This window comes from Carassius carassius, chromosome 22 (genome assembly GCF_963082965.1).
Source record: "Carassius carassius chromosome 22, fCarCar2.1, whole genome shotgun sequence".
Lineage (NCBI taxonomy): Eukaryota > Metazoa > Chordata > Actinopteri > Cypriniformes > Cyprinidae > Carassius > Carassius carassius.
In genome coordinates, this window is record NC_081776.1 from 11,800,599 (window position 1) to 11,813,747 (window position 13,149).

General features: G+C 47.3%; 1 protein-coding gene across 1 annotated transcript in view; it reads left to right on the plus strand.

Moving 5' to 3' along the window:
* Positions 1–795: 795 nt before the first annotated feature.
* LOC132098572 (plexin-C1-like) overlaps positions 796–13,149 on the plus strand; it is a 31,130-nt gene continuing 18,776 nt past the window's right edge. The window contains exons 1-3 of the mRNA XM_059504639.1: positions 796–1,798; positions 1,957–2,082; positions 2,226–2,360. Coding sequence (XP_059360622.1) covers positions 890–1,798; positions 1,957–2,082; positions 2,226–2,360 — 1,170 coding nt within the window. The 5' untranslated portion in view covers positions 796–889. The remainder of the gene's footprint in view (positions 1,799–1,956; positions 2,083–2,225; positions 2,361–13,149) is intronic.

Below are 13,149 nucleotides of genomic sequence, written 5' to 3' on the forward strand. Positions count from 1 at the left end.
TCACACACCTTCAACATTTCTCACATGATCACAGTTTATTTGCTTTTCTTTAGATAATGTTAATAAAATATTATGAAAAGTTAACAAATTCATCTTGATAATGTCAGATAGCTTTGATAGAAAGGTATGTAATGGATAACAATCAACCAAAAATACAGACAACTGTATGACAATATTTTAAGAGACAATGCATCCAATATAATAATGCACATCCGATTTCTTTCTCCTCTGTTTACTTTCACTTGAGACATAACCAACAGTTTTTTTACACTCCAAGACGGGCATTTTGACATAATGTTGTATGTATTTCTCGGTACAAGAGCAACAGGCAAATGTCGGTGTTGAAGCGTTTTGAGACGCGTCTCTCTTCATGGGCCCTGTGCGCACAGAACACCGCGCGCGTGGCTGATGAAGTGGGCTTTTACATATTTTTCTGCTTGCGTGTTTAAACTGCAATTTGTATTTGTTCGTTCAGGTGCAGGAGAACGCATGTTGCAGGTGCAGGTTGTTGTCTCTGCGTGCCCACACGAGTTTTTCCTCTTCTTGTGTTTGAATGCTTAACAGAATAACCACTTGTTACTTTTAAATAGGGCTACGTAGGTGAATGAAAAATACAAATAAACGTGTTATGTGAATATATTTTTTTTACTTGCACTTTGCCAAAAAAGTAAAAGTTTGACATAGTACCGATACCCAGAACAAAACAAAAAAAATATGCACTTTGCAGACCTCGGCCCTCATCTCAATAGATTTGTTGGTGTGTTGCGCGGAAGTCATCTGCATCCTCAGAGTCGCGGTTTTCACTTCAGTCGACTTCACGAGTGCGCGCGTCTGATAGAAGTTGATCTCTGTGACAAGATCTCTAAACCTCAGCTGCTCATCAGATAAGATGAGAAGATTACTTGGAATTCTTGTAATTTTGAAATATTGCATTTGCGGTGATGTGCATGACTTCGATGGAGATATCAAGGACTTTGTAGTTGGTAACAGTAAGTTATTTGTTCTTACTGATCATCGACTATATCAGATGAGACACGATCTTACTGAGGAGAAGAGGAAAGACATCACTAATGCCACTGAACACAACAGAGTTAACATTCTGCTGCCTTTTGATGCCAACAGCACCTTGATAATGTGTGGGACATTTAAAGAAGGATATTGTGAGGTTCTTGATATAAATGATATTACGAAAAGTATTTACTATGAAAGTAATCTACTGATAGGACCTCGACAGGATGAGAAATCTGTTGCCTTCATAGCCGGTACAAGTAGCAGTAGGTACCTTTTGGTTGGGAAAAAAGACGAAGATGCAAAACCTCAAGATACCAGATATTCTGTTGTTATCTTGTGTAACACTTTACAGTCTCAATTTGGTGGGATTTTCTCAAGAATAGCGGATGGATCAGATCTCATGATTCAGAGCACTGTGAGAGATGTGGAGTTTGTTGATGGATTCCAGAGAGTTTCACCCTCAGAATCCTACTTATTTCTGAACACAAAGACTGACTCCGAGAGGAAAGTGCTCGTCCTGTGGATGAACAGCTCTAAAGGAAAAAAGTTAGAAATAATCAAATCTCTACAGGCTTCAATGATACTATGCTGCAGTGATAAAGCTCGTCCAGTGCTCGTCGCCAGCACCGTTATTCCCTCAGTGAACAGAGTTATTTGGGCAGGTGTGTTCAGTGCACAGAATCAGCAGGATCCGGAGAACAGCGCGCTGGCTCTGTACGACATCAGTCATGTTAAAGGACGAGTGAAGGGCTTCTGCTCTTATGGTGAAAATCCATGTGGTTCTGAGGTTGGAAAATGCATTCATGTGTTTAATATAATATACACACTTTTTAAAAATAAGAACAACATGTTACTATAAAGATAGAATAACCTGAATCTGTTGCATGATTAAAGGTATATTTAACTAAAGTCATATAAAGTTTCAGTTTGTTGTTTGTGTTTCAGAGTGATACTGAACTTCAGCCGCTCTCTGTGGTGTTCAAGTACAGCTCAATGTCAGCAGTGGCAGCAGTTAGAAGTGGATCCTGGATTGTGCTGTTCATAGGAACCAGTGATGGTCAACTCATAAAGGTCTGCTTCACTTCTGGCCCACACATGTCTTTATTTTCACTATTCTCAATGAGTTTTTAATTCTAAATACCTGTACAGCATTTTCACTTACAAATAAACCTCTAAGCAGTCATAATTTCTATATCTGTGTTATGTTTTTCTAGCTTGTGTTGGATGAGAATTTCACTCCAGGCTGTCCAACAGTGCTGTTCATATCTGATGATGAGCGAGCAGTGTTTCCCAGAATGCACTTTGATCAAGTAGATTTCAAATATATCTACATTGCCCTGAAGAAACAGGTGAGGATTAAAAAGGTAAATAAAAGTGATACTCAGTTTTGAAAATAAATTAGCCATGGGTGTAGAATATGCTGGAGATGTATGGGACATGTCCATGACACTTTTAATAAAACCTAAAACCAGCCACATAAAAAACAACAGCCTTTGAACATACTCTGTCTAAAAATGTATACTGTGTTTTGTTGTTCTGGCTGCAAACCACAAAAGCATAAAGAAAATATTATAAAGAACTTGGAAAATAATTTAAAAAGTCATTTAAAACTAAATAACACTCAGATCGCCGTTTTTCAATGGAAACCTTATAAAGACTGTAGCCTGTGGGTTCGAGGCATTCTATATTTCTCTCTCTCTTTTCCCTCCGTCACCGCTTCTGATCGCTTTCACTCCCTCTCGTGTTGCTACATTACCTAATGTGGGTGGGAGTGATCGGAAATTGCAGGTTTATAAGCACCTGGGGCCTCATGTACAAAGACTTGCGTTGAATTCATACTAAAACATTGCTTACGGTCAAAGCTGTAAATGTGCGTACGCACACAAAAAATCAGATGTATTAATCTCTGCGTACGCAGCATTCCACATACATTTTCTTTGTACATCCCAATTAACGCGAAATTGAGCGCACATGCACGAGCACAACCCCACACCCTGTCTCCTCCCTGAATTAAATTAATTTAAATATGGTAATTAGTCTAATTTGGCAAAAGAAACCTGCTAGAACATGGTTAAAGCAAGCAAGAACGAAATTTCACTGAAAATGAATTAGAGGTCCTACTAACAGAGGTAGAAACAAGAAAAAATATTTTATTTGGAACTTTGTCCTCTGGAATTAATAATAAAAGAAAGAAAAAAGAGTGGGAGAGTTTGTCTGATGCCGTCAACGTGGTGGGATCTGAGAGTCGCACCGTAAATGAACTGAAGAAGAAATGGTCTGACATAAAGGTGGAAGTTAAGCGGAGAACTGCTGCGCACCGACAAAGTGTGGTCAGAACAGGCGGTGGTACAGGGGCAGATGAACTCGCACCCTTTGATCAGAGAGTTGCGTCTATTGTAGGAGACACGTTAATCTCTGGAATCGTATCCGTTGATGTGGGAGACTCGGATATACTACAGGACTGCCAGCAAGGTGATTAATTTAAAATTTATTTCCTTAACTTTGATACATAGCCTACCAGCCACCATTTAATTTTAAAATGCAATGTAGTAATGTACCCATTAATAAGGAACAGACTCAAATACAGTTAACATGTGCCTGTGTTTATTTGGACCGCAGGAACAACAGCAGAAACGTCCACTGGCACGCACTCAGAGTCCGCACCACCCGAGCAGCCAGAGCCCATTCAGTCCAGCGTCTCCGGTGTCTCTAATGCTCCCCTCAGTGCTGAACCCCGTCCATCTGGTCGCGTCTTGACTCATGCTGTTCTGGAGTCACAGCAACAAATTGTTAGGGCCATTGAAGAAATGAACAGTCACTTAAAAAATGTCACTGACGCACTTACAGAAATAAGCCATTCATTAAAAGAATTGGTCAAAAAATAAACTTTTTGTCTGAGTACCATTTATATTGTCCCAATTACACGTTGACGGGCCTGAATGGCTTGTTGATTGTGCTGCACATATACTGGTCCTGGGTCAGGGTCATCTAGCGGTACCCCCACCTCACCAAGGTGTATGCCATGCCTGTGCGCAACATTGTGCAGCACTCCACAGGCCAGTATGATGCGGCAAACCTTGTCAGGTCGGTATAACAGCATCCCCCGGTCCTGTCAAGGCAGCGCCACCGACTTTTCAGCTGCCCAATCGCCCGCTCCACAACTGACCGAGTGCGAGAATGGGCATCATTGTATCTGCGCTCTCGGTCAGTTTGTGGGTTGGTGAGGGGGGTTAACAGCCACGTCTTTAGTGGATAACCACTGTCTCCTGATGGGCAGTTGAATAATTACACACACAAACATTAAACTTTTAGATAGAACCATACATTTAAATGCATAACTTACCAAGTAGCCACCCATCGCGCACCCTGCCAGCTTGGAGTCTCATCCCAACCATGCTGTTTGTGAGGATAAATGATTCATGGGTTGACCCAGGCCACCTTGCCACAATATTTGTTAGGCGCATTTGTGCATCACATATAATCTGCACATTTATTGAATGAAAATGTTTCCGATTCACATATGCAAATTCTTCAGATGGCACCTTTATAGCAATATGTGTGCAGTCGATCGCTCCGATTACATTATGAAAACCGGCTATCGCTGCAAATTGCGCTTTAATGTTTGGCTGGTCACCTGCATCGTATGGGAACGTTATGTACCGGGTAGACAAGCGGATGATCCCGTCCCATACAGCTGGCATTGCACGGCTCAAACACGACTGGCTTATACCTGAGCGGTCTGCTAGTTCTCTTTGGAAAGAACCAGTTGCCAGGAAACCAAGTGTAGTAAGCACCTGTAAAGGAACGGGTAATGCGTGGCTCCTCACTGTCTCTCTTTCCAAATTCGGACCCAACTCAGCGCAGAGCTCCAAGAGTATAGCCCTTGGAAATCTGAAACGGCTGATAAGCCAGTCATCATCGTGGGCCAGAAAATCATTGTGGTCCCTAAAAACTCGTTCTCTCCGGATTCGTCCATTGAAAATGTCCTCTAATAAAGCCAACACTGCCATTGCTAGACGGGTTGTAGGCTATCAATTTGCACATGCTTTATATATGTTACTTAATTGCATAATTAATAGAATATTTTAATAAGACTCGTGTGACAATAATATGTCAAATAATTTATCAATTACAAATTATAAGCAATCTGACAGCTGGTGGTGCGATAGAACAATTCGTAGTGTAATGTTTGCCACTTCACTTTATTGCCTCTATGAGTCGCCAACGGACAAAAATCACGACAAATGTACGTACGCCAGGCATGAAGTTTACGTGGAGGAACGCACATTCTTACGTTAATTTCACTGTTAGTACATCTGACCGTGAACGTGAAAGCTGGCGTATGCCGTGTTTTTGTGCGTACGCAGTGTTGATACATGAGGCCCCTGGGCTCCTCATGCCGGGAGCGATACACTGTAGCTAGCTTCTAACATGTCGGAGTGCAGCAGTGTTCCGGGGTGCTGTTTGTAGCGCAAGGTATGTCCAAACTATCCATGTTGTATGACTAATTATTATTTGGGTTCGGTGCACTGAGTGAGATCTTATTGTCTTGATGGGTTAAGGGGTTGCAGAGAGTTTGCCAATGGCGCTATTGTTTGTGTGCGCACGCTTCCGAAACAACACGTTTGGAATGCCTAGACTGACGAGCACAGAGGAGTATTCCGTGACCCTGGTGAGATTGTGGAGCACCGAAACACTGTCTACTCACCCAATCGCTAGATTGCAGGCAGGTATGTTATGGCTATGATTATTATGTGTTTGGTAAAACGTGTAATGCAGTTATTTGCTTTATGGTCTTTGATGAAAGGGGTAATGGTAGATGACTTTTTCCTCTCAGTAATGTTATCGGTGTGGGGGCGTGTGTTTAGCAGCTATATGTAATAGACTGACTGATTATGAATTTTAGGTGCACAGAGCGCTCAATAGGGTTCCTCTTCAGGAACTCGAGCTGCGTCAAAAAACGCTTTGGGGAACGCGCCCAGCGTGAGCGACTCTGAATATCGTGTGTAATCAGTCCAATAGAAGAGCGTGACATCACAGGCGGGGTGACGTAAGCGACCAGGAAGCTATAAAAGCACTGTGTGTGAATGTCATTTGTTTGTCTTGTGAGTCTTATTTACTGTTGTCTGTCCAGTTAAGAGCTCCTAGGCATGCCAAAAAGCAAGGCTAAAGTTAAGCACTCTGATGGCGATTCCAAATCGCGTTATAGTTTGTGTGTTCCTCCCTGCCCGAGATATATAATGGGTGGGGATACACACAGCCTGTGCGTGGTTTGCCTGGGTTCGAAGCACGCTGAGTCGGCTCTCGAGGGGGCCGACTGCCCGCACTGTGAGCGTATGTCGGTGCTGCTGCTTCGTTCCCGGAGGGCCCTCTTCGAGGAGGGGGCCTTTGCCAGCGTTCCCCGCGGTGCTGGTCCTGCTTCTGCCGAGGCAGAACGGCGGCTGCACTCGTAAGGTTCGCAAGTCGATCTGGTGGAGGGAATGGAGACGGGCCAGTCCCTATCTCCTTCCACTTCTGCCAGATCCGGCACCCAATCCCTAGAGTCGGAAGCACACTCAGCAGTTCCTTCCACTCAGGGAGAGGGATCGACGCTCCGCCTCTCTTCCTCCGAGGAGGTTGACGTGGAGTCGGTCGATAGGGATTCGCCACCCCACTCGCTGCAATATGAGGAGCTCTTGGAGGTGGTTACTCGCGCGGTGGCCAAGTTAAGCATCGATTGGCCCGCCGAAAAAACAACTGAACCGCAGAGAAGCAAGCTTGACGAACACCCACAGCCACCTCCCAGCCGGTGCCTTCCATTTTTTCCCGACCTGCACGAAGAGATCGCCAGTTCGTGGAAACGTCCATTCTCGGCCCGCCTCTACATCCCCTCGTCTGACTATTATGGAAATGTAGTGGGGATGGGAGAGCATGGTTATAGAGGGATGCCCCGGGTGGAACAGATGCTCGCGAGCTATCTGTCCCCTGGCGCGGCATCGTCTCTAAAGGCCCCGGCATTGCCCTCAAAGCCACTTAGAACAACGTCGGCTTTGGTGGGCAAAGGGTATGCGGCTGCAGGTCAGGCTGGTGCGTGTCTGCACACCATGGCGGTGTTACAGGCGTACCAAGCTGACATGCTTAAGGAGCTAGATGAGGGAGAGGAGATCAAGTCCCACGATATTTCAGAGCTGAGAAGGACCGCTGATCTCTCCCCCCACGCCACCAAGGAGACCGCCCGAGCGATGGGCGGTCCGTGACAGCGATGGTGGCCGCGGAGAGGCACTTATGGTTGACCCTGTCTGATATGAAAGAGCGGGACAGGGTCTGCCTAATGGACGCCCGATTCAGCCGACTGGCCTGTTCAGCGACGCAGTCAATTCTGTCATCGACAGGTTTCAGGAGGCCCGCAAACAAGCGGCGGCGTTCCATAAGTTCCTCCCTCGTCGCTCCCTCGTGGGCATCTGGGCGGAAGGAGATGCCCCAGCCGCACCCTAGCACCTTGCATCGCGAGGCCCAAAAACAGACGCTCTCGGCCGAGGTCTTCTAAGCCCAAGCAAGATCTCAGGGCAGTTATTGAAGCTAAGAAGTCCTCGGCCAAGAAACCCTGACGCCAAAAGCCCGGGGTTTCAGAGGGCAGCCTCTGCTGGGGTAGAGCGGTACACACCGCAGTACATTGTGCCCATCCCACCTCAGCGCCCTCTGGGGGCCGGTCTGCCAACCCTGCCAGTGTCCCAGGGCGCAGCGGCCCCCAGCGAGCATCGGTCTCATTATCCTCCGCCCGTGCGCGTAGCGGGGCTGAGACGTTCGCCGCCCCTGTGGGGGTCTCTTACAACAGAAGTCAGTCTCGAGAGACTGATTCCCTTAGTAGATTATTTAGCAGCGTGGAAACTACTGCCAAATGTATCTCGTTGGGTCCTGCACACAGTAGAAAAAGGCTACCATGCTCAGTTCGGCTCCGCGCCGCCAATATTCAACGGGGTCGTTCAGACGATAGTCGGCCCCAGGCAGGGTCTGGTTATGGAACAGGAAGTGAAAACCCTATTAGAGAAGGAGACCATCGAGGTGGTCCCTCCTCAGGACAAGGAGTCCGGATTTTACAGCCGGTATTTCATAGTTCCAAAGAAGGATGGGGGGCTGCGTCCGATTATAGACTTGAGGGTCTTAAATCGTTCAGTTATGAGACTGAAGTTCAGAATGCTCACAATCAAGCATGTTGTAGCTCAGATCAGGCCCGAGGACTGGTTTGTCACAATAGATCTCAAAGACGCATATTTTCACATCTCCATCCTTCCACAACACAGGAAGTTTCTGAGGTTCGCCTTCGGGGGCAAAGCCTACTAATATCGAGTACTTCCCTTTGGCCTTGCACTCTCACCCCGCACGTTCACAAAATGTGTAGATGCGGCTCTGGTCCCCCTGTGCATGCAGGGCATCCGCATTCTCAACTATATCGACGATTGGTTGATTTTAGCTCAGTCAGAGCAGGGTGCGGCTCGGCATCGAGATGTCGTTCTCACACATATGGGGGAGCTGGGTTTGAGACTGAACGCCAAGAAGAGTGTGCTTTCTCCGGTTCAGAGAACCACCTATCTAAGCGTAGTATGGGATTCGACCGCTATGCAGGCACGATTGTCCCCTGCTCGTATCGAGTCGATCTGCATCTCAGTCGAGAGAGTCAGAGAAGGCCAGTCACTCACTGTCAAACAGTTTCAGAGATTGTTGGGTCTGATGGCAGCTGCGTCCAACGTGATACCTCTTGGCCTGCTGTACATGAGACCCCTACAGTGGTGGCTCAAGACCAAGGGATTTTCCCTGAGGGGCAATCCACTTCGCACTATCAAGGTCACGCGGCGCTGCCTCCGTGCCTTAGACATGTGGAAGAAACCTTGGTTCTTGAATCAGGGCCCGGTGCTGGGAGCTCCTTGTCGCCGTGTAACACTAGCGACGGACGCATCCCTCACCGGCTGGGGTGCAGTCATGAGTGGCCACCCTGCCCGTCGTCTGTGGAGCGGTCGCCATCTAACGTGGCATATCAATTGTCTAGAAATGCTAGCAGTTTATCGTGCACTGAAGCACTTCCTCCCAGACCTGAGGGGTCACCATGTGTTGGTGCGCACCGACAACACATCAGTGGTCTCTTACATCAACCACCAGGAAGGTCTGCGTTCGCGCCCTTTGTACAAGCTGGCGCACCAGATCCTGGTGTGGTCCCAGAGCAAACTCCTCTCATTAAGAGCAGTATATATTCCTGGGAAATTAAATATGGGAGCTGACATACTGTCGAGGCAGGGGCCGAGGCCCGGGGAATGGAGACTTCACCCAGAGGTGGTGAAGCAGATATGGAGAGTATTTGGCAGACCTATTTGCGACTCTAGAGACATCACAATGTCCCCTTTGGTTTTCTCTAGTTCATCCAGCTCCTCTGGGACTGGACGCTATGGTACAGACCTGGCCGAGGCTTTGTCTGTATGCATTTCCCCCTATCACTCTGCTCCCGGGAGTTCTGGCGAGAGTACGCTGGGACGGGGTCCGTCTGTTATTAGTACCCCGTTCTGGCCGGGCCGAGTATGGTTCTCAGATCTAGTCTCGCTCCTCGACGGCTCTCCGTGGGCGATACCGATCAGGACAGACCTTCTCTCGCAGGCGCAGGGTACGATAATTCACCCTCGCCCGGAGTTGTGGAAGCTGTGGGTGTGGCCCCTGAGGGCGCACAACTGTTAGCAGCTGGTCTCTCAACTGAGGTTGTTGAGACCCTCCTCCAATCCAGAGCTCCCTCAACGAGGAAACTGTACGCCCTGAGGTGGAAACTCTTCACCTCATGGTGCAGAGACCGCCAGTTAGACCCAGCAAACTGCCCAGTTGGTACAGTTCTGGAGTTTCTACAGGCTAGGCTCTCTGCAGGGTTGACCCACTCCACGCTGAAGGTTTACGTGGCGGCCATTGCGGCCTACCACACCCTTCTCGACGGCCAGTCTCTGGGAAGACATCCCCTAGTTACACGTTTCCTCCGCGGTGCGCTGAGGCTGAGACCTCCAGTACGGTCCCATATTCCCCCTTGGGACTTGGTTGTGGTGTTAGAGGCAATGTGCAAACCCCCGTTTGAACCTATCCTAGATATCTCAGACAGACATCTCACACTTAAAACCTCCTTTCTGTTGGCTATTACCTCTCTGCGGAGAGTAGGAGATCTTCGGGCCCTCTCTGTGGCCCCTGCTTATCTTGAGTTTGCACCGGGCATGACCAAAGCGTTCATATACCCTCAAGCGGGATATGTTCCTAAGGTTCCCCCTGTTACACCATGACCTGTAGTGCTGCAGGCCTTCTGTCCTCCTCCCTTTCGGGAGCCCGACCAAGCGAAGCTAAATTGTATGTGTCCAGTTCGAGCGCTGGACGCATACGTCCACAGAGCTGCCCTGTGGAGAAAAACTGACCAATTGCTTGTATGCTACGGTCCCCCCAAGAGGGGTTCTCCTGCTTCTAAGCAGACTATTAGTCGTTGGATAGTCGAGGCTATCAACGCCACCTATGAGTCCTCTGGTCGTCCCCCGCTGTCAGGAGCCAAGGCTCACTCTTTGGATACACACTAGGCAGGGGTTTGGTAGTCTGGCAGCGTTGGTACTCGTTCCCCAAAGCGTTTTTCGACGCAGCTCAAGTTCCTGAAGAGGAACATCTCTAGGTTACGTATGTAACCCTAGTTCCTCGAGGGAACGAGACGCTGTGTCTCGGAGCCATACCCCCGGCACCCCTGCCGGCGCTTGCTGGTACTCGAAGCTGATGCCATCTGCATGGCACGTGCTTTTATAGCTTCCTGGTCGCTTACGTCACGCTCTTCCATTGGACTGATTACACATGATATTCAGAGTAGCTGGGCGCGTTCCCCAAAGCGTTTTTCGACGCAGCGTCTTGTTCCCTCGAGGAACTACAGTCGTGGCCAAAAGTTTTGAGAATTACATAAATATTAGTTTTCTAAAAGTTTGCTGATAAACTACTTTTAGATCTTTGTTTCAGTTGTTTCTGTGATGTACTGAAATATAATTACAAGCACTTCATATGTTTCAAAGGCTTTTATCAACAATTACATGACATTTATGCAAAGAGTCAGTATTTGCAGTGTTGGCCCTTCTTTTTCAGGACCTCTGCAATTCGACTGGGCATGCTCTCAATCAACTTCTGGGCCAAATCCTGACTGATAGCAACCCATTCTTTCATAATCACTTCTTGGAGTTTGTCAGAATTAGTGGGTTTTTGTTTGTCCACCCGCCTCTTGAGGATTGACCACAAGTTCTCAATGGGATTAAGATCTGGGGTGTTTTCAGGCCATGGACCCAAAATTTCAACATTCTGGTCCCCGAGCCACTTAGTTATCACTTTTGCCTTATGTCACGGTGCTCCATCGTGCTGGAAAATGCATTGTTCTTCACCAAACGGTTGTTGGATTGTTGGAAGAAGTTGCTGTTGGAGGGTGTTTTGGTACCATTCTTTATTCATGGCTGTGTTTTTGGGCAGAATTGTGAGTGAACCCACTCCCTTGGATGAGAAGTAACCCCACACATGAATGGTGTCAGGATGCTTTTCTGTTGGCATGACACAGGACTGATGGTAGCGCTCACCTTTTCTGCTCCGGACAAGCCTTTTTCCAGATGCCCCAAACAATCAGAAAGGGGCTTCATCGAAGAATATGACTTTGCCCCAGTCCTCAGCAGTCCATTCACTATACTTTCTGCAGAAGATCAATCTGTCCCTGATGTTTTTTTGGAGAGAAGTGGCTTCTTTGCTGCCCTTCTTGACACCAGGCCATCTTCCAAAAGTATTCGCCTCACTGTGCGTGCAGATGCGCTCACACCTGCCTGCTGCCATTCCTGAGCAATCTCTGCACTGGCGGCACTCCGAGCCCGCAGCTGAATCCTCTTTAGGAGACGATCCTGACGCTTGCTGGACTTTCTTGGATGCCCTGAAGCTGTTACGTTAATGAACTTTTGTTTCCTTATTTGGCCATCTTCCTTTTCTTGTTTTGGTAATTGATTGATCCCCACCTGTCTCCTGTTCCCTGATTACCTCCTGTGTGTTTAAATACCCGTTCTGTTCAGTTCTTCCTGGTCCGTGATTGTCTATGTTAATGCTGTTATTTGTATGTTAACCAGATATTGTATTGTAAGTGTAGTATATTGTCTGTATTCTCCTTCTATTGTCAGTAAACTCCTCGTTGATCCCGTTCCTCCTCAAGCTCTTTGTCTTTCGTTTAGCATACACACTCCACTTGTAACAGAAGCATTCTTTACAAGAATTGAACCTCTTTCCTTGAAGTTCTTGATGATCCTATAAATTGTTGATTTAGGTGCAATCTTAGTAGCCACAATATCCTTGCCTGTGAAGCCATTTTTATGCAATGCAATGATGGCTGCACGCGTTTCTTTGCTGGTCACCATGGTTAACAATGGAAGAACAATGATTTCAAGCATCACCCTCCTTTTAACATGTCAATTCTGCCATTCTAACCCAATCAGCTTGACGGAATGTTCTCCAGCCTTGTGCTCGTCAACATTCTCACCTGAGTGAGTCAAAAGCGACTTAATTTTAATTAAAGATAAAATAAAGATTGTATCTTTCTACTTTGCTAAACCAAACCTGTGCGTGTGTTCTTTTTGTAACAGAGTCCCCTTGCCCTTACCGGTTGTGTCCAAGGGGTGGCATAGTTAGCATTGCAATAGCTCTACAGGGGGGGCTACATTTTGGCGTAGTTGGCAGGGTAGCATATATGTTGCTAGGTTAGTCTACTTAAGCAGCACCTGTGTGTGTGTGTCGGTGTGTGTGAGAGTACTTAAGTGTGTATAGAGAACAGCAGCTGGCAACAATATGACTGATGGAGAGGAGTCCACAGGGGAGTTACAGCAGCTACAACAACGTTTGGTGCAGCATCAGGCTGAAAATGAGTGAAGCTCAGGTAGTGTCGCAATGTGTTACAGCCCCCCAGTCCTCAGAATTCGCTGAACTAAAAGACTTGGTCCTTAAGCAACAAGCTCAGTTGGATATGCTCGTAAGGCACTTAGGACATCTTAGTGGTAGATCACAGGCTCCTCCACCACCCCGGGGTGAGCGATACAAACGTGCCCCTAATGGTCTGCCTATTTGTCTACAGTGTGACCAACCAGGCCATATAGC